General features: G+C 19.7%; 7 protein-coding genes across 7 annotated transcripts in view; 4 read left to right on the top strand and 3 right to left on the bottom strand.

The window, feature by feature from the left end:
* Positions 1-41: 41 nt before the first annotated feature.
* On the bottom strand, positions 42-1373 carry PADL01_0601800 (phenylalanine--tRNA ligase; the record flags this gene model as incomplete). The annotated part of the gene is made up of 1 exon (XM_028680738.1): positions 42-1373. One exon carries the CDS (start codon positions 1371-1373, stop codon positions 42-44), a length of 1332 nt encoding a protein of 443 aa, XP_028537185.1.
* Positions 1374-3412: 2039 nt separating this feature from the next.
* PADL01_0601700 (conserved Plasmodium protein, unknown function) lies at positions 3413-11048 on the top strand (the record flags this gene model as incomplete). Its single annotated transcript, XM_028680736.1, has 3 exons — positions 3413-5575; positions 5708-10777; positions 10896-11048. The coding sequence occupies 3 exons, from the start codon at positions 3413-3415 to the stop codon at positions 11046-11048; spliced, it is 7386 nt and encodes a 2461-aa protein (XP_028537184.1).
* Positions 11049-11854: 806 nt separating this feature from the next.
* PADL01_0601600 (cation/H+ antiporter) lies at positions 11855-13180 on the bottom strand (the record flags this gene model as incomplete). Its single annotated transcript, XM_028680735.1, has 1 exon — positions 11855-13180. One exon carries the CDS (start codon positions 13178-13180, stop codon positions 11855-11857), a length of 1326 nt encoding a protein of 441 aa, XP_028537183.1.
* A 2824-nt stretch (positions 13181-16004) lies between these two features.
* PADL01_0601500 (trophozoite exported protein 1) lies at positions 16005-19217 on the top strand (the record flags this gene model as incomplete). Its single annotated transcript, XM_028680734.1, has 1 exon — positions 16005-19217. One exon carries the CDS (start codon positions 16005-16007, stop codon positions 19215-19217), a length of 3213 nt encoding a protein of 1070 aa, XP_028537182.1.
* A 1097-nt stretch (positions 19218-20314) lies between these two features.
* On the top strand, positions 20315-22018 carry PADL01_0601400 (dihydroorotate dehydrogenase, mitochondrial precursor; the record flags this gene model as incomplete). The annotated part of the gene is made up of 1 exon (XM_028680733.1): positions 20315-22018. The coding sequence occupies one exon, from the start codon at positions 20315-20317 to the stop codon at positions 22016-22018; it is 1704 nt and encodes a 567-aa protein (XP_028537181.1).
* Positions 22019-22377: 359 nt separating this feature from the next.
* On the bottom strand, positions 22378-23793 carry PADL01_0601300 (mitochondrial chaperone BCS1, putative; the record flags this gene model as incomplete). The annotated part of the gene is made up of 1 exon (XM_028680732.1): positions 22378-23793. One exon carries the CDS (start codon positions 23791-23793, stop codon positions 22378-22380), a length of 1416 nt encoding a protein of 471 aa, XP_028537180.1.
* A 1783-nt stretch (positions 23794-25576) lies between these two features.
* Positions 25577-26791, top strand: part of PADL01_0601200 (conserved Plasmodium protein, unknown function) — a gene marked incomplete at both ends in the record, with an annotated part of 1251 nt that continues 36 nt past the window's right edge. Inside the window, one exon of the mRNA XM_028680731.1 lies at positions 25577-26791. This exon is cut by the window's right edge and continues 36 nt beyond it. Within this exon, the coding sequence (XP_028537179.1) occupies positions 25577-26791 (1215 nt within the window).

Below are 26791 nucleotides of genomic sequence, written 5' to 3'. Positions count from 1 at the left end.
TATTAAATTAATTTTATTATATTAATTCATAAAACTACGAATCACCTTATGGAAACTTCAAATTGATCCATAAGTGTTTGAATAATTTGATTTTGTATATCATTGACCTCTTTATGTGTTAGGTTTTTATTATGTGATCTATAAGTAATTCTATAGCATAAACTAGTTAGATTATTTTTAGGATCATAATATTTATCTATTTTTTGTACCTGTTCAATATTATCATTTGCAATATCTCTACATATTTGAAAAAAGGACGTTTCATTGAAATATTCTTTAATATAAAATGAGATGTCTTTTTGAATACATGGGAAATTACTAAATGGACGAAATGTCGTTATTTGATTTTCTTTGAACTGGTTAATGAATCTTTTGTCATTACTCCAAAATAAACGAATGTCATTAATATCATATAAAAGCATACATAATCTTTCTAATCCTATACCGAAAGCCCAACCTTGATAATTAATATTTTTAAGAAATTCATTTATTTTTATTTGTATATTATGATTAAGTTGTTTATTACATAAATGATTTATAAGATCTGATTGATGTTTTGTTTCTTTTTCATTTGATAAGAATTTTTGTTGAAAAGAATTTAATAATGTTTTATTATATATAGTAATTTCATTTTCAATAATTTTATTTATATGATTATGATATAAGGACATAGCAAGTACTTCATTTTTTATTTTTCCACATCCTAAAATCTCAATCCATTTATTATCTTGTTTTCTTTTTATATATAATTCATATGAAGGATGTGTAAATGGGAAGGATGTATCACTTTCCCATTTTATTTCAATATTATTTTTATTAAATAAATAATATATTAACTCTTCTAGTTTTTTTTTTAATTCTATTTCTACATTGAACGTTTCTGGTTTTATAAGAAATCCATCAGTTTGATGAAATATAGGATAATGATATTTATCAATTTCATCTTTTCTATATACTTGACCTGTATAAATAACATTTGTATAAGACCCTTTTAATAAATCATTTAAATGTGACGTCATATGAGTTCTTTTCAATATTATTTTATCATGAGATAATAATTTATTGCTTAAGTAATATTTATAAAATGTATTTAAAATATCAAATGGTGTATAATATGTTGAAAGAATAGAATTATAGTTCTTTATATAATTTTCATTTAAATAAAAGGTATCTCTAATATTTCTTACAGGATGTGTTAAAGGTACATTAAGGTCATCGAAATTTTGTTTTATACATATTTCACTTTTTAAATTGTCAATATTTTCAAACTTGAAAAAGTTTTCGATTTTATTTTTTACAGTTTTTAATGGGTGGTTAATCGTATTACATAATATTCTTCCTTCATTGGATAAGATAGTTTTGGGTAATAACATAATATATATTCTTTAAAAATAAATGTTTGATCGAATGAGCAAAATTTTTTTTTTTTTTTTTTTTTTTTTTTCTTCTGATAAAAAATATTATGGTATTAGATATGGCATTATTACAAAAATTATTAAAACTGAAAAGAAATATATATATATATATATTTATATTTATATTTTATTTTCAAATTATATATATTTTTTCAAATTGTTTGTATGAAGGAGCAAAGATGCTATAAGAAATATATGGAAACATTTTGGTTACCTCGGTAAAGCATTTAATACACAAATGTTACTTATTATTATTATTATTATATATATATATATATTTGTATGTATGTATATTTATATATTCATTTATGTTTAATTTCACTTATTTCGAATATGGTTTAGGATAAGAACCTTACATAATTTTAATTCAATTTTTTTTTATTTTTTCGTAGAAAAAAAATATTATATATAAAAATTGTGATATATATATTTATATGACCATATGTGTATTATGGAAAAATTTAAACGTTTTTGTTATCCCCTAAACATGTTGACTATATGATTTAGGTTTTAAATATGTTTTATTTATAGCAGAAAAATAAAAGAGTATTTTATATTTACCATAATATCGCTTATATGTAATACCATATAAATATATATATGTATGTATGAGTGATCTCATTGTTTATTTTCAATATACCATAAGGTATTATATTTATTATGTTAAAATAAGTTATTTTTTATTTTATCTGTATACGAATCTCATATGAAATATATGTATAAATATATATATTTTTTATTTTATCCAAAAAAGGATACATGAGGTTAATAGTAATCAACCTTTTTTTTTTTAAGATGAAGAAAGTTTGGTATGCTTTTATTTTTATATAAATAAGTAGAAGAATTAAAATAGGCTCACAGTCATAAGGAATATTATAAATATATAATATATAATATATAATACACATATATATATATATATATGTACTGAGAAAAAAAAAATTTTTTTTTTTTTTTTTTGTTAAGGGGATTTATATTATACAAATATGTACAATTTATATATTTCTATGTTCAATTATTTACTGTATTTTTTTTTTTTTTTTTTTATGTTCTTATAAAATAACTGTTCCAATATTAATAATATGTATATATTTATGCTTAATACTATTTGTCTTTTTCTATAAATTATATAAATCCTTAATTTTTAATTTTTTTTTTTATAATTTAATAATATATATATATATTTATATATTTTTTCTTTCATTATAATGTACTTTTACACTTAAAAATCTTTAATTTTTTCTTTTTACGAGAAATTATAAAATAAGCCCAAATATTTCAATAGGCGTACACATAATGTATATAGAAGAATAAAATAAGTACGCAAAATGCTATATTATATTATTTTAATTTTATATTTATATGTAATTATTACTGAACAACTAATTAAATATTATTAAATGATTATATAGAATATGTGCATCGCATAAAATAAATATATATATTTATATATAGAGGTATTCTTAATTTTTCGTCACTTCTTTTTTCTTATTTTTTTACGAAAAACGTTTCAATGTTTTATACATTATTTTAATATATTTTAAAATACAATAATAAATCAAATATATTAAATATGCCTTCTTTGTTTTAATATAAAATATAGAGGGAAAATTATAATAATATATAAAATAATAAACAAAAAAAAAAAAAAAAAAAAAAAAAAAGAACATATATGTATATATATGTTTGTATTATATACATAATAGTGTAAAACGTAGGAACATAAATTACCTGAAAAAGTCAGGATATTTTAATATATGTATCAAATTATAATATAATATATATGTATATATACATTTGAGTACATAAAAGTGTGGGTATATATAATAATTATAATATATATATATATATATATATTTAAGTATCTTCATATATTTAATAAGAGAAGCTTATATTTATTTAAGACATAAGAAAAAAATATATATATATATTTATTTATATATATGCACATATTTCGATGGGGTTAGGAATTTCCTTTTTTTCTTTTGTAAGTAAAAATGGAAAAAGATGAATTTTATGAAAAATATAAGGAATATTATGGAGATGATATAAATGATATTCCTTTAATGGTTCCCGGTCGAAATATTGAATTGCATGATTTATATATGAGTGTATTAAAACATGGTGGGTATTCGTGTGTAAGCAGGAACGCTAAATGGTTAAAAATTGCTAAAGAATTTAATTTAATAAATAAAGAAAAGAATATAAAAATAATTGAAACAAAAAGTATCAAGGAATATTATTTGAACTATTTAAGAGAATTTGAAAGAATTCACGATAATTTAAAAAAAGGGAAAGTAGTAACAAAACGTTATAGAAATTGCAAAAGCAATAATAATATAGAAGTAAAGGATAAGAAGAAAAAAATTACGATTAATAAAAGGAAGAAAGAAAAGGAAAATGAAAAATTGAATGGTACTATGACAAATGATTTGAGTGGTACTGTGGTAAATAATTTGGATGGTGCTCTGAAAAATAATTTGAATGGTACTGTGGCAAATAATTTATATGGTGCTATAACAAATAATTTGGATGGTGTTCTGACAAATAATTTGAGTGGTACTTTGACAAATAATTTGAATGGTACTGTGGCAAATAATTTGAGTGGTACTTTGACAAATAATTTGAATGGTACTGTGGTAAATAAATTATATGGTTCTTTTCCTAACAATGTAGGAAATAATTTTACAAATAACGTAAGTGTTGGTTTACCTAGCAATATGATAAAACCACAGGAATTAATAAATAACAACCCTTGTCCAAATAATTTTTATAATAATGTGAATGATGATACTTATGGGAGGAACATATTAGCTCTGAATATGGATACTATGCATAATATGAATAATGTGAATAATATGAATAATATGAATATATGTAGAAATGAAAATAATAACGAGATACCAATAAATAATGATTATAATATATATAATAATATATATAATAATATACATAATAATGGACATAATAGTATACAAAACAATATACATAATAATATATATAATAATATACCTAATAATATACATAATTATATAAATAATAATGTACAGAACAATATATATAATAATAATAATTATTATTATCTTACTAATATGGTATATAATGGGAAGACGGGTGAACATAATAATACTATGAATGATAATATTATTCCTTATAATGTTAACATGTCCTATATGAATAATCTTCCTTATATGACTAATCCTAATATTTATACATATAAGGAATATATAAATAATAATAATAATATATATACAAATAAAGGATGGGAAAATAATAATATCTATGTTAATAAAACTTATATGAATAATAATAACAATAGTAGTAATAGTAGTAGTATTGTTTGTAGTAGTATTTTTAGTAGTAGGTATAATGTAAGGTATGGCGAATATTATCCTTATTTATACAATAACAAAATAAACACTCTTGATCCTCCTACTTTTGATAGAATGAATATTAACAATAGTTTAAATAGTGAGATGTCAAGATACTTTAAGCAAACAAATATGGGAATAACGAACTATGGGAATGTAAATGGAAATATGTTATATGATAATACTTATATGAATTCTTATAATAATATGTATATGGGATATAATAATAATTATAATACATATGCAGTGTATAATAATAATTATAATAATAATAATAACTATATGGGATATAATAATAATATGGTGAGAGATAATTTAAAGACAAACAAGATGAATGATTATAAAAAGGTTATAAGAAAACTTAATGAAAATAAATGTATAGATATATATAGGATACTATTATCTATTCATAGAAGAAAAGAAAAAGTTGCTGATTTTATTTTTTGTTTAAATTTATTTTATTCTATATCAATGATGAAAGATATAATATCACTAAAGCAAATAAACATAATCATATGTTTACTTATAGTTACGTTAGAAGATATATTAAAAATTTTTTATCACAATTTTAATTTTAAAAAGAGATCACTTAATATTATGATTGAAGCATTCTCGGAATATTTATTAGATGGTGAGGAAGTACAAATATTGGAATTTTTCCAGAAATTAAATCATGAAAATGTTGTTAGAGATAAGGATAATTATATATTGTCTAGATTTAACGAAATGGTTGATGAAAGGATTCATGATGTGCTTAATCAAAAAAAATGGGAAAACATCTACGAACAGGTAAAAATGGAATATATATATATATATATATATATATATATATGTAGATATTAATTTATAAATATATCAGATACTCATGACATATATGTTTTTTATTTTTTATTTTTTATTTTTTATATTTTATTTTTATAGGAAATGGTAAAAGATTTCATTATTGATAATGAAAATTGTAAGAATAGTGTAGATGTAATAAAAAGTTTTTCCCATGAAGAAATAAATATTATGGATATCTTTAGGTTGTATTCATTTTATGATTACTATCGTAAATATAAGAAAAGAAGAGTAAAAAAGATAAAAAATAAGCATAAGAATAGTTGTGAAAAGGAAAACAATACTATGATAAGCAACCAAAAGAAGAATATACATATGTTGAGTGAAGATAATAATAAGGGAGATATTTGTGTAGATAAAAAAGAAACTAATAATATGGATAATAATAATAATAATAATAACATACCTTTTAACACTTGTGAATGTAATTCTAATGGATATAGTAGTTTAAACAGTTCTGATATAGATCAATTATTTGGTAAGAAAAAAAAGAAAAGGTGTAGTTTTAATATATATAAAGATAAGAAAGAGAAAAAAGAATATTTAGCACAGAAAAGTTGTTTTGAATTTGTATATCTTATTTTATACATTTTGAATAACTTATTTTTAATTGATGAATATAATTTATATTTTTCAAATATAAAAATATATTATAAAAAGGATAAATATCAAAAGATGAAGAATATAAATAATAATAAGTCACGTTTTAATAATGTAAAGAATGATAATGTTATAAAAAATCAAGAAAATATTCAAAGGAATAATAATGAGAAGAAAAATGATAATATAAATGATAATATAAATGATAATGTAAATTATAATATAAATGATAATGTAAATGATAGTATAAATGATAATGTAAATGATAATACTTTGATGTGGAAGAATAGCAAATTATATAACCATAATGAAAAAACTGATAATGATTATTATAATGGGGGTGATAATATCAATAGATCTAATTATAGCTTTAATAATTGTTTAGATAGATATAGTAATAATGATATATACTTATTAAAAAGAGATTATGAAAAGAATAATATTATTGCCGATGACGATATTTCTTGTACTTACATTTCAGATAATTTCTTATCATCTTCCTCATGTTCTTCTTCATCTATTAATAGCATGTACAGTTATAGAAAGGTAAAGGCAAGTAATAAAAAAATTAATAGAGGAATTACCAGGTCTTATGCAAAAATATTAAATGACAGAAAAATAAAGAGTGTAGGAAATATAGAATGTGCATTAAATGTAGCAAATGATGACGAAGAAAATAATAATATTTTGTCCAAGGAAGGAAGAATATCAAATGTAAGGAAGGTTACTAAAAATGAAGAAAACCATAGTATAAAACATTTTAATATTCTTCAGAAGAAGAGGGGATACATCAACATATGTTCTGAACAAAATTATAATATTATGGGGAATAATAAGAAACAAAAACATATGATGATCACTGATAAATTTTATTCAAATTATGATTCATCTGATTTTGTTGATTGTTTTAAGAGTGGTACAGTTATAAAAGATAACATTTCAGTGATTGGTGATACCCAAATGGATGTGTATAAACTTAATTATATTCCTATGAATAATAAAATAAATAATATTAATAATAAAAATAATTATACGTATGAGTGTGTTCCATCTTATAATTTAGAATGTAAATTGGATAAATTATATGGGAAAGATTGGAAAAAGAATGGTAAAAAATATTATACTTTTTCATTATTGGAATATGATAAAATAAGTAATGCTTCACCTGATATATATATTGATGATCATAAAAAGCAAAAAAATGATAAGGGTGATAATAATGATTTTATAGCATGTCGTAGGAATTTTACGGATCCATTAATTAATGGGAATGGTGATAATATAAACATAAATGGCTGTAATAATAACATAAGTGAACTTTATACATGTGATAATATTAAAAAGAAACAAAATATTAATAATCATATGGATAATACATTTGGAAATGACCCAAATAAAAATGTGTACAGTTCATTTTTTGATACGAACAATTTGAATACGCCAAATAATGACACTACGAATTATGATAATATTGGTTCTAACTATATTGATACTAATTATAATACACCACATGTTGGTAATAATAATACTGTATGGAATCAGAATGGAGATTATTCTGAATTTTGTACACTTGAAAAGCACTTAAATAATACAAATTTGAGATGTGACATGAATGATATGAACTATATGGAATATATGAATGACATGGATTACATGAATAATATGAATAATATGAATAATATGAATAATATGAATAATATGGTTAATATGAATAATATGAATAATATGGTTAATATGAATAATATGAATAATATGAATAATATGGTTAATATGAATAATATGAATAATATGGTCAATATGAATAATATGGTCAATATGAATAATATGGTCAATATGAATAATATGTATAACATCAATAATATGGTCAATATAAACAATATGAACAATATGAACAATATGAACAATATGTATGACATGAATAATAATTTGTATGGCCTTAATAATTATTATAATATGCCAATGAACAGTTATAACAAATGTTACAAGAATGACGAGTTTTTTCCTATATGTCATAATAATTATTACTATAACAATATGGATAATATAAATTATAAGACAAATGATCAAATATTAAATGATGAAATCATATTAAATAATAATTATCATAGTGGCAATAATTTGTTTTGTTATAATTATTGTGATGGAATATCAAACAAAGCGTCTAATATTCAGTGGGACTATAAAAATAATATTATGAGAAATAAACGAGAAGAAAATGATTTCCCTAATGAAAATAATTCAAAAGATAATAATAAAAACTGTGAAACAAATAACAAAGAAGAGGTTAGAAAATTTTACAGAGATCTTAAAAATGAAATGTATGAAGATATGAAAAAGATTTTCCATCGAAATAAAATAAAAAAAAATCAATACAAATTAATGCATTATTTAGATTTAAGTAAATTCATAAGTATATTTGAAATAATACTATTGAAAAATTTGGAAAATATTTTATATTATGAAAAAGTGGTTGAAAATATTTATATGAATATGTTCATATGTATTGATATATTAAATAATGAGTTTGATAAAAATATTTCTCTCAAGTATGTGTTCTTCCCTTTATGCCTTTTTGGATATGAAAAGAAGCTGAAGGTAGTTGTACATATGAATGAGAAAAATAAAGTCATCGTAAAATCCAAATATTTAAATGGACAGAGGACTAACTTGGATAATTCAAAGATTAAAAATCAAGAGAGAGATAAAAAAATAAATGATGATAAAAATGAATATTTAATTGGTATGGAAGAAAAATATACTGAACAAGATAAAGAGACAAATAATTTATGTACGAGTACTAATAAAACAATGGACTTCTTATTAGAAGACAAGGTTTTTAAAGTGGATGATAATAACGATAAATATCATAATAATAATACAGAGATATCTATGAAAGATAAAAATAAGGGTAATAAATTATTTACTGGAAAAAAATATGATTATACAATAAATGAACAAAACAATATATTTTTTAATTGCCCAAAGGATAAAGAATTAAATAGAAAAAAAATGTCCCAAAAAAAAATAAATGGAAATGAATATAAATATATGATGAAAATTTTGTTTTTAAATATTTTCAAAAGGAATAATGATAAATATAATATATATAAAAGGATTGATTATAGATATTTAAAGAAAAATTATCATTATAATATGAATGTTGGTCATACGTTTTGTAAAGAAAAATATAAATATAAAAAAAGCATAATATTATATTTACATGAAATAACCAAAAAAACATTATTGAAAGTATATAAACGTGTTAATATATGTTTAAATATAGCTACATTATCTTTAAATATATTAACACATATTTTATATTTAATACCTAAGAGAATGTTTGTGGCATCCTTTATACCATCTATATTAAATAAAATAATAAATGTAAAATGTCTATATTCCTATTTAAATGTACCATTATGTATATTAAATTATAATGGTTTTCTTTTTCTAGAAACTATGATGAAATTTATTATCCAAATGGTTGTAAATAATACAATTCCTTTGCACTCGTATATGTTTTCATATTTGCGTTTATGTACTGTACCGTTATATATATATTTATATTTTGACATTCCTTTATCTCACACTTTAATATTAACATCTTTATCTTCCCTATATCATTTAATAACTTATGATCCTCACTTTTTAGCAACAGGATTATTAAGGAAAAGGAAATACACACAAAATTTGTTTAGGTTTAACAAAATGGCATATGAAAGGATTTATGGAGAGGATAATAAAAATGACGATCAAAGGGATAAAAAAAATGATGAAAAAAATGATGAAAAAAAAGATGATCAAAGGGATAATAAAAATGATGAAAAAAAAGATAATCTAACGGATGAACAAGAAGATAATCAAATTGATGAACAAAAAGATAATCTAACGGATGAACAAGAAAATAATAAAAAAGGCAATGTTTATAATATTCCACATTTTATGAATTGTAGAAGAAAGGGTACAAAGAGGAATAACCCAATATATAAATTAAGTGAGGAAAGAAAAGAACTTTTAGATAATACATTTTTAATGACTATTATATTATTTTTAAAAAAATCTATATATTTTAAAAGCATATTTAATTGTGCTAATATAAATGAGAAAGAAGAAATAATAGTAGACAGTAAAAAAGTAAAGATGATATTAAAAAAATGGAACTTGTCAAATCCAAAGGAAGAGAATGAAAAAGATAAATCAGAACAAGAAAATGATTATAAGAAATTAATAAATGAAAAGGATCAATTATATTATTCTAATATAGAAAATAAAGTTTTTTATTTACATGATAATTTACTTTTATATGCTTTAGATAATTTAACAGTATCAAATAATGCTAAGGATAGGAAAATGTGTGAAAATATAAAAAAACAATATATTAATAAAAATGTTTCACCAAATGATCTTTTATGTGATCTTTTTAATTCTGGAAATACAAAAATTCAAAAATTGAGTATATATTGTCATTCAATAGTTTCTATGCTTTTATATCTGTCTTCTCATCCAATATTATGGGACTGTATATCATCTCACATACCCCTAATAACACAGGTAAAATAAATAAATAAATATATATATATATATATATATATATTAATTCCTATTGCTTATTGTTTTTATTTTATTTTATTTTATTTTATTTTTATTTTATTTATTTTTTTTTCCTTAGATGGCATTTATTCCGACAGACATTAGATCTTCCTTATGGATAATTTTAAAAGAGTATTATTTCAGAAGCTTATCTAGAAAAACAAACAATGGAAACAAAAAAGTCAATTGTTATTTTAATTCAAAGTTGGTAAAGGTTGAAAAGATTAAATGATTTAAAGGATTTTTTTTTAAATGTGTGTAAGAAATTATTTTTCTATTTCATTTTTTTATATTCTCCCCAATAAATAAATAAATATATATATATAATATAGATATATATGTACATATTTTTATTATATAATATTTTTTTATCTTTCCATATTAATGAGCCGTTAAAAAAAATATAACAAATTAATCATAAAAGAGCATATAATTTTTTTATTGTTTTTCACTAATAACGTGAATTCTGTATAAACTTGATTTTGATTATAATTCTTGGAATTAAGTCAAGACAATAATATTTTCTTATATATATATATATTGAAATAATAATATTTTAATACTTATAAATGTATTATTAACAATTTAAACTAAAAAATAACATATAGTCTATAATTTTTTATAAAGTTTTGTGAATTAAAAATATAAATATATAAATATATAAATATATAATTATATATATATATATATATATATATGTGTATCTGTTTTTGAAAGAAACAATATATTATTAAAAATTACACGATGCTATTCAGTAAATCTCATTATATATATATATATACAAAAAATTAATAAATAATATTTATATATAAATAACAAAAAAAAATATAAAAAATAAATAATATAAAAATAAAAATAGAATGAATAAATAAAGTATATAAAGAATATTATTTATATAATATTAAAAACAATTATTTATATTTGCATAAATAAATGGGTTTATGGTCTTAAATAATATATATATATATATATATATATATATTTGTATATATTTTATTTTTTTATAAGGTTGTAATTAGAATAAAAAAATAAAAAAAATTATGATGTATCAAACCAGAAAACAACACCAACAATAAGATAAGCTGAAATTAATAAAACTCCTTCTAACCAATTACTTTCTCCATCTTGTACTATAGCCATAGTAACAATAACAGATATGACTAAAATGACAGTAGAAAGTGGAGAAAAGGCTAGAGTCATGGGTTTGTTTAATATCCATCCAAATAATACAGTTACAGGTACGACAAATAGAGCTATTTGTGCAGAGGATCCAACAGCTACACCCATAGTTAAATCAACTTTATTTTTCATTGCAACAGTAACAGCTGTTAAATGTTCTGTAGCATTACCAACAACAGGTAAAAGTATAACTCCTATAAAATTTTCTGATATATTATAATATTTAATAACTGAATCTATTGAATAAATAAGGAATTCTGAATGGATACTTACTACGATAGTAATTAAAATTAAAAAGATTGATCCTGCTATAACAGATAATTGAGGAATTTCTTCAGTCATTTCTTTATCTTGGAATAGAGAAATATGTGTATATAATTGAAAAAGTAGAAATAAGCAATATGTTACAAATATTAAGACAGCTGTTATTCTTGATACTTTTAAGATAACATCTAAATTATTATTAGTTGTAAATGATGATACAGTTGGTATAGTTATAGCTAGACTAGATAATAATAAAAGGGATGTACTACAAGTTGCACCTTTCTCATTAAATTTTTGTATATGATGATATAAACCTCCTGCAAAAAAAGACATACCTAAGACTAAAAGTAAATTAGATAGGATACTTCCAAGAAGAGTACCTTGAACAACATTAATTAATCCAGCATTCAAAGCTTGAATAGAAAAAATCATTTCCATTAAATTTCCAAAAGTAGCATTTAATAATCCTCCAATAATTTCTCCTGTATGTAAAGCTAAATCTTCAGTTACATGACCCATAAGAGCAGATAAAGGTATTAAAGCCATAAAATTAAAAAAAAATATATATATATCTTTAAAACCAAATAAATGACTTAATAATCCTATAGGTACAAATATTAATAATATATTTAATTTACTATTTAACATATTTTGTATTCCATAAATATCTGATTTTCTAGGATAATAAAAAGGTAATGATTCTTGTAAACCATAATCTTTTATTAATTCATCATCATACATACCATTTGGCATTTTGTTATTACATAATAATTGTAAATGTAAATTTCTATTTCTTATTAAATTAGTATCCTTAAGTCCATTTACATTTTTCATATTTTTCATAGGGGGCACATTTTTATTTAAGGGTTGTGAAATTGTACGCCTTACATAAGACGTCGCACGAACTCTACCCATAACCATTTTTCAAGGGATAAAATGTGTATATATATATATATATAAATAAATCAATAAACAAATAATTATACATATATATATATATATATATATATATATATATATATATGTGAGTTATTATATATACATATATATATAATATTGTGTGAAAAATATGAAGAAATAAAAGATAAGCACATGAACAATGTTATACATACATAATACAATAAGGTTGAAATAATGTTGCAAATTATTTAATTATAAGGGTGTTAAATATTTATATAAAATACTAATAAATAAGATAAATAAATAAATGGGTAAGTCTAAAATATGTGAAAAGGATATACTACCATATTATCTTTTGATAAATATATATATTATCCTTTTTTTTTTTTTTTTTTTTTTTTTTAATATATTAAATATAAAAATATGGATTAATATTTCTATTTTTGCTCTAAAAATATAAAAAAGATATACATTTATATAAACGATCCATATAAACTTTCTTAATTGTCAATTTGTAAAAAATAAATTTAATATTTATAATAATAGTAATACTTGTGTTTACACATGGATATGTATATTATATATATGTATTTATTTTTATTTTTATTTTTATTTATTTTATTTTTTTTTTGGGTTTCTTAAATATTATTTAAAAAATAAAAAAAGAAAAAAAAAATTACATATATTTTCCATAAAAAAAACCTTTTGATATTTATTTGCCTGAATACAGAGAAGTAATCAAAAGGTCTTCATTTTTATGTACAGATTTGAAATATTTAATGATAACATATGATTATGTTTATAAGAAATATGGAGAGAAAAAATATATATTTTTTTGTACTTTTTTTTATTTAGGAATTATCACAATGTGTTAATAAAATATTATATATATATAATATATATATGTATATATTTATTTATATATCCTATGAGAATACTCGATATCTCGTTTCTCCTAAATATACGTTTATTTTTATTTTATTTTATTATTTTTTTTGTTTATCATATTATTATAACATATTAATAATATTATTTAAAAAATAATTAGAATATTTCTTATTTCCCTCATTAAGTAGGAAAATATAATTTCATATAAGATGAGCCATTATGATTAAAAGTATAATAAAATGTACTATATTGTAATTTTATATTTTTTATAAAAAAAAAAAAAAAAAAAAATAGTAAAAGTGGGTTTAATGAAAATATTTATAAATTTCTTTAATGTTTTTATACTATAAAATAATTAAATCATAAATAAGTGAAGGAAATTTTTTCCTTTTCCTTTAATTATATATATATATATATATTTATTTATTTATTTACTTATATAAGACCAAATATTATCTTTTCTATGTCTAAAAATGTACGGGAATATATAAAAGTAGGATTTCATGAATATATTTAAAATGACAATTTAAGGAAAATCCATGTAAATTAAAAACATTAAAAAATGTTGTGGACAAAAATAAATAAATTAATAAATAAATAAATATATAAATATATATATATATATATATATATATATATATATATATATATATGATATATTAACATATGTGAGATATGGTTTAGTACTAATAATAAGCACGTACAAATATATAAGGACATATATAAATATTTATGTTTACATATACTAATTTACTAAAATAAATACGTTGATAAAAAGTAAAAAAATATATTTGAAAGGTTCAAATAAAAAAAAAAAGGGATTTTATATATATACAAATATTATTTTTTAAGAATATCTTTACAAATTTACAGATATAAAAAAATATAAAGAAAACAAAAAAATACATTATAATAAATGTATTATATAAATATTAATATAAAACCTTTATAATATATTTAATTTACTTTTTTATAAAATATACCGTTCTTTTTTTTTTTGCAAATACGAAAAGGATAATATATATATTTAACAAAACTATAATTTATAAAAAAAAAAAAAAATATTATATTATATATATATATATATATATATATATATGTTTATTTATTATATAAAATTTTTAAATTTATGAAAAAAAAAAAAATATAATAAATAATACACCATATTAAATATTATGTATATTATATATATATAAGTTCATTATTATTAATTTTTTAAATATATACAATATTTATTATATATATATAATAGTAAGGAATGAAAAACCCATATCTATTTTCTTCTTATCGAATAAAGGAAAACAAAAAAAAAAAAAAATAATAAAATAATAAAAAAAAAAAACGATGATGTGAAATTATTATATAGGTTTTTTTCATTTCATTTTATTTTTTTTTTTATATGATAAATATGGAACTATAAATAAATAATATATTTATTAATTATAATTATTTTTACGAATATTTTTATTTTTTACTATATGGAAAAAAGTATATTGTTTTATGTTCCATAATATATATATATATGTATATAATTTTAATTATTTATATAGATGAAGAATAGAACTTTTTTTTTGAGATATCTAATGAAAAGAAAAAGTTAAGAAAAGATAAAACATATATATTAAACATTTTTTATATATATATGTTTAGTTCTTTATGATTGTATTATATTTATAAGAACCCTTGAAATTATGTAACGGCTTTATATATGTTCAACAAAAAAGAAAAAAAAAATTCCCCGATTGAGATAAATTATATAAGTGTATTTTATGTTATATATTATTTATACATAATTTTTATATACATGATATAATAAGATCTTTTTGGTTTTTCACATCCTACATACATACATACATACATACATACATACATATATATATATATATATATATATATATATATATATTTGTACATATTTTATAATTTCTTTTTTTTTTTGTTTGCGATTTATAAAATAATGAGTAATAAGAAAAGAAGCAAAAATGAAAACGACGAATCTACATCATTACCTTTAGAAAATTCCGAGTTATTAATCGAATATATACATAATTTAAAGAACTGTTTAAATGTATATAGGAGAGAGATTCAAGAAAAAAATAAATATATTAGTATCATAAAAAATGATTTAAGTTTCCATGAATGTATGTTAACTAATGTAAATGTTGTATGGAGTGTGTTTAATAACGATTTATTAAACTTTATTTGTAATAATGAAAAGAAAGAAGAAAATGAAGAAGGGGAGGATACACAAAAAAAAAGAAACATAGGTGATGAGATAAATGAATATAATAATATAATAAAATTACAAAATGATGAACATGTAAAAGACAATAATGTAATTAAAGAAGATCTCGAAGATGAAGCCAATCAGAAATTTTTGATGAAATCACCTTATTATAATATAGAAAATTTTTTACAAGTATTTTTAAAATATATTAATAAGAAGAAGAAAAAGAAAAAGGTAAAGGATGAAGGTAAGAAAGAAAAAAATGAGGAAAAAAAAAATGAGCACGTTGAAGAAGAAGAAGACGAAGAAGATGAAGAGGAGGAAGAAAATGAAAATAAAGAGGATGAAGAATTTTTCAAAACATTTGTATCTTTTGATTTGTATCATAATGAAAATGAAAAGAATATATTTTATGATAAAAATTTAGTTAAAAGAGAAAAGGATAATATGGATGACGCTCCACGTAATAACAATATGTGTGATAATTATGATATATATAATGAGGGAAGAGAAATGTTGGATAAGGTTAAATCATATTCAGGTGATGAAAAAGTAAATAGAAGAGATAACGATAAATCTTATGATTCTGTAAAAAATGAAAGTGAAGAAAAAGAAGAAAAAAAAAATGTGGTAAATAATAAAAAAAGAAGTTTGGAATGTAATCCAAATGAAGTAAAAAGAATTTGTTCCTCTTTAGAAGAGAAGATAGGAACTGTTCAAAGTGTAAAAGTAAAGGAATATAATGAATTAGATAATGAAAAGGCTGAAAAAAACCAAAATGATGATAATACCATTTGTAATAATAAAGGTGAGAATATAATGGAAAAGGAAGATAAATCATATTATAAGATGAATAATAAAAATTATACAAATGAAGAAGATAAAAAAACAAAACAAATAAATATAGATTATTTAAAAAAAAAAATCAAGTGTAATCAAGACCTTTTTGAGGAGACGATACAAAAATGTTTTTTGATAAATTTAAAGAAGACATTAAATCTTATAAATCAAATTATGTATTTAAAAAATGTTGAATTCAGGAAATATAACTTAGATTATATACGCAAAATAAATTATGAGAAATGTTTCTATTATAAAAATTATGTTGAGATAAAAAAGAAAATAAACGAATTACAAAAGGATAACGAAAGTTTAAAAATTCAGGTGGATAGATTAGAGAAAAAAAAAGCTACATTAATATATAAATTGAATAATGATAATATTCGTAAACATATTCTTGATGATAATATTAAGAATTATCAAAATAGTATTGATAATAGAAAAGTAAGTTATTTTGAGGAAGGGGATAGTTCATATAAACGTAATAATAAAAATGATCTTACAGATAATGACAATAGTGATGATGATAATAATAATTACAATAGTGAGGATAATTATAATAGTGAGGATAATGAAAATAATAATCGTAATTATAAATTTCATAATAAACATAAGAAAGATTCTTTGAATGAAGATGATGTAAAAAAAAATTGCTTAAATGTATGCCACAAAATTAACAGTGATTCTAATATTTTTGTTCATGTTGAAAATGTTATAACAAAACAAAATATTATACATAGTGAACCATTTCGAAATTTATTAAAAGAATCTAATGAATTATATATTATATTAAAAGAGAAAGAGAAAGAAAACATTATTCTAAAAAATGAAATATTAAAGATGGAAAATAAAAAGGATGAAGAATATGAACAGTTATTAAATAGTACTATTGAAGATAAGAAGGAATTAACTAGAAGTATTAAAGAATTAGAAGTAAATATGATGACATGTAATATGGAAAAAGATAAAATAAGTAATAAAGTGAATACATTAGAATACGAAATAAATGTATTAAAAAATATTGACAAGAATCAAACCATGCAATTACAACAAAAAGAAAGTGATATTTTAAAGATGAAGTTGTATATTGAGAAATTGAAATTGTCTGAGAAAAATTTAAAAGATAAAATTATATTATTAGAGAATGAAAAGGATAAAAAAATATTGAGTCCTGTAAATATGATAGATAATTCGTTTAATGATGGATCCATATGTGAGGAAGGAGGAAGAATTCACCTGACCGATATTCAAAATGATAGTGATGATAAAAAAAGGTTTAATGAGTTATATATAGAAAACCAGAAATTAAAAGAAGAATTAAACAAAAAAAAAAATGTAGAAGAGGAATTGTGTAGCTTAAAGAAAAATTATAATATAATTAATGAAGAAATTGAAGAAATAACAAAAGAATTTGAAAAAAAACAAGAACAAGTTGATGAAATGATATTACAAATAAAAAATAAAGAATTAGAATTATTGGATAAATTTAATAATAAAATAAATAAAGCTTATGTAGAAGAAAAATTAAAAGAATTAAAAAATACTTATGAAGAAAAGATGAAACATATAAATAATATATATAAAAAACATGATGATTTTGTTAATATTTATTTAAATTTATTTTTTCAAGCAAGAAAAAATACAGTACTTTCTGATAGTCAAAGAGAAGAACAAATGAATTTATTTATAAAATTAAAAGATAAATATGATATCATATTTCAAAAAAAAATAGAATTAACAGACATTTTAAAAAATGTTTATGATTGTAATAAAAAATTAATAGGACATTGTCAAGATTTAGAAAAAGAAAATTCTACTCTTCAGAATAAATTATCTAACGAAATAAAAAATTCAAAAATGTTATCAAAAAATTTATCTAAAAATTCTGATGATCATTTATTAATTGAAGAAAATAATGAATTAAGAAGAAGATTAATATGTAGTGTATGTATGGAAAACTTTAGGAATTATATTATTATCAAATGTGGTCATATTTATTGTAACAATTGTATATTCAATAATTTAAAAACAAGAAATAGAAAATGTCCACAGTGTAAAGTACCATTTGATAAAAAAGATCTACAAAAAATTTTTCTTGACTAAAGGAAAGGAAATGAATATGAATGTAAATATGAATATAATTACACTATATATAACACATTAATATTGACATGAATATGTAAATATAATATATGTATCCTTTTGTTTATACATTAATGTTATAATTAATCCTTATCAATAATGATATTTTGGATTTACCCTATTTAAAAATAGTAATTAAGTATTTTTCATTTTTTTAAAACCTTCTTGTATTTAATAATATATATAATTATATGCTTATTATAAATTTTTTTTTTTTTTTTTCATGATTTTATGTGTGTATTTTTAAAAAAATATTTTATATATCCTTTATTCATTTCTTATCTTATCTTACATTTTTTTTTTTTTTTTCAGTCTCTATATATTATAATATGTTAAATTTCATATTTTCTTATATTGGTTATTTTTTACATTTATACATTTTGTTTTTAAGGTATTATCCATATTTTTATATTTTTTAAAATACTCTTCAATTTTAAATAATAAAATATATATATATATATATAATATATTTTATTTTTTTATTCTTGTATGTATTTATTTTTTAATCCTTCAATTGTTAATTCATTTATGAATATTTGGAAAATTACAAAATTGATTAACTTTTTGAAAATCCTATAAACATTTTTTTTTTAATATGATACTTAATATAGATAATATTTATATTCATGTATTTTGTTATAAAGAAAAAAATATAAATATATAAATATATAAATATAAAATTAAAATATGTATATATTTATTTATATATATATTTATTATTTCATGTTGGAATTGTTAGGTGGTCAAAAAGGAGAAAAAAATTTCACTATTTTATGTGATGCATAATATATAATGTAATATTTTGAAAGGGAAAAAAATTATATATATATAGATAGATATATAATAATATGTATTTATAAATTTTATATTTATAAAAGTAGTATAAAATAATAATAATAATTGAAGGGCCATATATATTATTATTTTGAAAATTCCCATTTTTTATATAATTATTTAATATATATTATATATATATATATATAATCAATTTATATATTTAACAATTGTGTGATAGTTAGAGTTCAATTTTTTTTTGTTATGATGATAATATTTTTAAAATGATCTCTAAATTGAAACCTCAATTTATGTTTTCACAAAAAAAACATATTTTAAGTTATAGTAGAAAGGATGTTTTAAAATTACTTGAACAGAAGTTTTATTATACTAACAAAAAGAAAGAGAGTAATAATATGAACAATGAATCTTTATTAAGGTTATTAATATATGATAGATATTATAATAAGATAGATTCTAATAATAATTATATTAAGTGTGGGAAAATATTAAGTACTGATACTAAATATAATTATTCACCTATATGTAAATATAATAAGAAAATAAATGATATATCATATTTCTCTGTACCTTTTAAGATTAATATAAGAAATTTAGGTACCTCTAATTTTGTAAAGAATAAGAAAGATGTAATAGATAATGATTATATTTATGAAAATATCAAAAAAGAAAAATCTAAGCATAAAAAAATAATATTTTTATTATTTGTTTCATTATTTGGATTATATGGATTTTTTGAATCTTATAATCCTGAATTTTTTTTATATGATATATTTTTAAAATTTTGTTTAAAATATATTGATGGTGAAATATGTCATGACCTTTTTTTACTACTAGGAAAATATAATATATTACCATATGATACTAGTAATGATAGTATATATGCAAGTGCAAATATTAAACATCTAGATTTTATAAATCCCTTTGGTGTTGCTGCAGGATTTGATAAGAATGGTGTATGTATAGATAGTATATTAAAATTAGGTTTTTCATTTATTGAAATTGGCACAATAACTCCTAAGGGTCAGAAGGGTAATCCTAAACCACGTATTTTTAGAGATGTTGAATCTAGAAGTGTTATAAATTCTTGTGGATTTAATAATATGGGTTGTGATAAAGTAACAGAAAATTTAATAGATTTTCGTAAAAGACAAGAAAAAGATAAATTATTAAGTAAACATATTGTAGGTGTGAGTATAGGTAAAAATAAAGATACTGTTAATATTGTAGATGATCTAAAATATTGTATTAATAAAATAGGAAGATACGCTGATTATATAGCTATTAATGTAAGTTCCCCCAATACACCTGGGTTAAGAGATAATCAAGAAGCTGGGAAATTAAAAAATATAATTTTAAGTGTAAAACAAGAAATAGATAATTTAGAAAAAAATAATATTGTGAATGATGAAAATATTTATAATGAAGATAAAATAGGAGAAACAAAAAATTTAAATAAAAATAATAGTGACATAATGAAAAATTCTAATGATAACATCCTATGGTTTAATACTACAAAAAAGAAACCCTTAGTTTTTGTTAAGTTAGCTCCAGATCTTAACCAAGAACAGAAAAAAGAAATAGCTGAAGTATTACTAGAAACTAATATAGATGGTATGATTATTTCTAATACTACGACACAAATAAATGATATAAAAAGTTTTGAAAATAAAAAAGGAGGTGTTAGTGGAGCAAAATTAAAAGATATATCTACAAAATTTATATGTGAAATGTATAATTATACAAATAAACAAATACCCATTATTGCTTCAGGAGGAATATTTAGTGGATTAGATGCTTTAGAAAAAATTGAAGCAGGTGCTTCAGTTTGTCAATTATATTCTTGTCTGGTTTTTAATGGTATGAAATCAGCTGTTCAAATTAAAAGGGAATTGAATCACTTACTTTATCAAAGGGGTTATTACAATTTAAAGGAGGCCATTGGCCGAAAGCATAGCAAAAGTTAATTAAAGATGTGTGTCACATAAATGTATGGATATATAAAAATAAATGAATAATTAAATAAATAAATAAATATAAATATATATATAAATATATATATATATATATATATATATATATATATATATATATATATATGATGATATAATGAATTAACAATGTAAAAATGTTTTGGGGCTTACATGTGATAGCCTTATTTTTAAATCTTACACAATTGTATATATATATATATATATATATATATATATATATGTTTATATTTATTTTATTTTTTTTTTATAAAAAAAATGTTCGTGCATTTATTAAATAACTTGTAGTGTTTAACAACTTGGCACATTTACACCTTATGTTATTAATATTATGGCTATTCTTTTTTTCCCTTTGCCTGGGCATATGTCCTTACCCATTCTTCGGCATTTTGAACAGTTTTATAAGGGTCCACCTTAGAAAATAAAAAGAAAGATTGTATTTCAGCCATGCTTAAATGGAAGTTCTCAAATATCTTAGCGAATTTGTTAGAGAGTTCATGATGTTCAGGAAAAAAGCGAAGGAACATTTTTTTATATTGATAGGTATTTGCATAAGGTATAAGTATTTTCATATCTACTCTTCCTGGTCTTATTAAGGTAGGTGGTAATTTTTCAATATTATTTGTTGTCATAAAAATAATTCTTTCTTCTGTTGCAACAATACCATCTAAAGCATTTAATAATCCACTATATGAGACTCCTAATGTTTTGATTGTATTATTATTGTTTGTGCCTGTAAAAATAGATGAATTTGATGAAGAGTTTGGATCATTATTTGTATATTTCATTATAGGATCGTTAATAAAAATAAAATCAATATCTTCTAATATTAAAATAGTTTTAGGTGGTATAGTTGCTAATAAATGTATAAATCTATCATCTGTTAAATATATATCATTAATATTTATAGTACATATATTAAAATCAAAATAACCAGCTAGAGCTGTTATAAGACTACTTTTTCCACATCCTGGAGGACCATGTAAAAGATAACATCTTCTATAAGGTATCCCTTTATCAATATACCATTTACTTGAATTTAAAAATGTTTGAATATCATTAATTATATACTCGTTTAGATTTTCTGGTAAAATTACGGAATTTATTGGTCTTTTATTTTTGGGAGTACCAAATGGTCTCCACTCTGGTCCAAAACTTTTATATACTAATGTTTTTCCTTCTTCTTTTTTTTCTATATATAATTTTGCATCATTTAATATTTTTTCAAATACATATTTTGACCATATAAAGGTACTCAATTTTATATTTTCAAAGGGTATTGATCTGTTAACTTCAGATATCATATTTTTATCTCGACTTCTTTCAACAAATATAAAATGATTATCATAAAATAATAAATGATTTCCTACACTTGGTAAAAATGAGAAAAGAACATTCTTCTTATTTTTCTCATTTGTCATCTGTGTTTTTAAGCTTAAATGTCTGCTAATTACTCCTTTCTTTACTATGTATTCTAAAATCCAATAATAAGCATTATCATTAATAGTTATTTCAAGAGATGTAAATATATTTTTTTTTACAGCTTGATACACACAACTATTTAATCTATTCACTACAGTAACTAGAGCTCCTACAGATATAATACCAACACCTGCATTGAAATATTCATTTTTTCTTATATTTTTAAATATTGATTCAAAAAAACCACTATTCTCGTCTATACTTAAATTTATATTTTTTTCACTCTCCCCAAGACCTTCACCATTTTTTGTTCTTATCAATTTTTGCATTATTCATATTATACGTGGTATTATAAATAAATAAATAAATATAAATTAAAAAAATATATATATATATATATTATTTTTTTATGTGTATTTAGGAGTAATATTTTTATTTATACATTACTTTTTTTGCATTTTAGAAATTTATATATTTTTTTTTGTCAATTGTGGGTGATTTTATAATGAGATAATATATATACCAACATTTGAAACAATAGTATTTTTAAAATTAAATAAATAAATATATATATATATATATATATATATATATATATATATATATATGTATGTATGTTTTATTTTATTATATTTTTTATTTTTTTTGAATTGAAAGTGCTTTATTAAGTATTATTTTATCTACCAATAGATATTATTATCATATAAATATTCTTTTATTTATTCATATGGGTTGATATGAAAATAATTTGAATAATTTTTTTAAAAGCACCTTTTTAAAAGTTTCCATGAAGGATTACAAAATATAGTATCATATTTTACCATTTGAATCATTTTATTAATTATATATATATAAAAGAAATAATATAAAGTGAAAATTAGTTATTTAAAAAAAAAGGAATTAATAGGGGTCATATAGAAGTGTACATATAATATATATATATATATATATATATATATATATATATATATATAAGAATAAGATATTAAGTTTTGCTGGAACAATTTATATTTTTTTTTTTATTTAAAAAAAAAAAAAAAATGAGAATATGAATGAATAATATATGTAAGATAAATTGAGAGAAGGTCCTTTATAAATGTGTATTTTTAGAAAATTTATAATTGAATCTTTATTTAATAATATATATTATATATGTATAAATGTGTGTGTTAATATTACTGATTAATATAATTCTATATATTTAATAGATGATATATATATGTATATTATTTGATTTTCCCATATGTGGACAGATTTTAAAAATAGTTAATAAAAATTAAAATTTTTAAAGAAATATATAAAAGTTAAAATAATATATAAACATATAACAAATCAATGATTTGAAGGAAAAAAAATAAAATGTGTGGAATATGATCAGCTGATAATGTGTGAATATAAGTTAAACTTTTTTTTTTTTTTTTTTTTAAATATTTATAAATTAATATATGATATTTCATTTGATCAATTTGATTTGATTTGATTTTATTTTATTTATTTTTTTTTTTAATTTATTTAATTTTTTTTTTTTTTTTTTTTTAGTGAAGATACAGGGATTTACTTTTATGCGTTATAAAATATAAAAATATGAAAAGTTATATCATGAAACTTATACAGAACTTTGAAAATGTTTATTTAAAATAATTTCTTGATAAATATATATCATATGTATATATGTATATTATATTTATATAATTTTTGTATAATGTTTATATGTATATATTATTATGTGTATGACACTTAAATTATAATATATATATATATATATATATGCGAGAATATAAAGAGTATTTTTTCATATACTTAATTAAAAGGTTAAAACTTATGAATATTTTTAAAATATAGTGATATTATATATATATATATATATATATTTACATTTATTTTAAATTTTGGACTTTCTTCAATTTTAAATACAAATATAAAATTTTTTTTTTTTTTTTTTTTAAATAACACATATATATACACATTTTACGAATATATATGTATAATTTGAAGTTATTGAATTGAACAGATAATAAATCTTACAAATATAAATATTCCTTTTGTGTGTTTAATGCTTGTGTAGGTTATGCTATTTTCTGACTTAAGTATTGTATTAGTAATAAGAAAAAAATGAGTTCTTACAATAATGGTTTTAATAGCTCAAATAACTACGCTACGCAAAGTTATGATAATAAAGGGAATGATATGAATCGTATTAATAATAATAGTAATAATAATATGTATTTTAATGAAGACCGATATTACAATAATAATGCGTTAATGTATAATAATAATAATATGAATAATAATAATAATAATAATATGAATAACTCTAATTATAATAACAATTATTATAATTCGAATTATGGGATGGTTAACCCATACACAAATAATATGGTATCTGGAAATTATTATAACAATGATAACCAATATATATTAAATAAGAAAACAGCAAGGATTTTATATATCTATAATATGTCAAATGAATATAAAGATGAAAATTTTATATATAGTTTATGTTATATTTATGGAGATATTGAAAGTGTAAATTATATGAAAGGCAAAAATTTATTTATTGTAAAATTTGTGTCTACAGATAGTGCTTTAAATGCCTATAATTATTTGCCAAGTTATTTTAATAATGCTCAATTTGAATTAAGAAATGAATCTAAAAAAATTAGTTATTTTAACGATATGGTTAATAGTAATAAATATGTGTCTCCAAATATAACAGAAAAGAAATTTTTATCTTTAAGTGCTGATAAAAGACAGGAAATTATGAATATTAAACAAAAGGAGTTATTAAGAAAATGTAATGATAAATTAAATGAATATATAAACATGTACAATGATAAAAATACAAATGAAGAAAATAAGCAAAATTTGGAAACATTAATAAAACATATAAAAGCCAGAATTGAAGTGTTAAATAATAATCAATGTGGAAATGTATATAATGGAATAAATGGTGGAGGTAGTGACAATATGAATAATATGAATTATGTAAACGGTATGAATAATATGAATAATATGGTCAATATAAATTATAATAATAATGATGGATCCACTTATAATAATTACAATAACTTTACAAGAAACAATCAGAATAGTACTACTATAAAAATTAACTCATTAAATAATATTAGAGATAATGATGAATTGAGCAAATATATAATAAGTAACAATTCTATTTTTTTAAATGAGCATATATCATATTTTTCTTTATTTTCATTTGGTGAGAAATATGCTATTATAAAATATAATAATGAAAACATTGCAAAAATTGTTTTTGAGAATTGTAATGTGTGTAATATTAATGTAGATTTTGTTCAGGACGATAATGAT

The sequence above is a fragment of the Plasmodium sp. gorilla clade G2 genome (assembly GCF_900097015.1).
Source record: "Plasmodium sp. gorilla clade G2 genome assembly, chromosome: 6".
Lineage (NCBI taxonomy): Eukaryota > Apicomplexa > Aconoidasida > Haemosporida > Plasmodiidae > Plasmodium > Plasmodium adleri (nom. inval.).
Note: the sequence above shows the minus strand (reverse complement) of the source record. Positions and strands in the feature narration are given on the sequence as shown.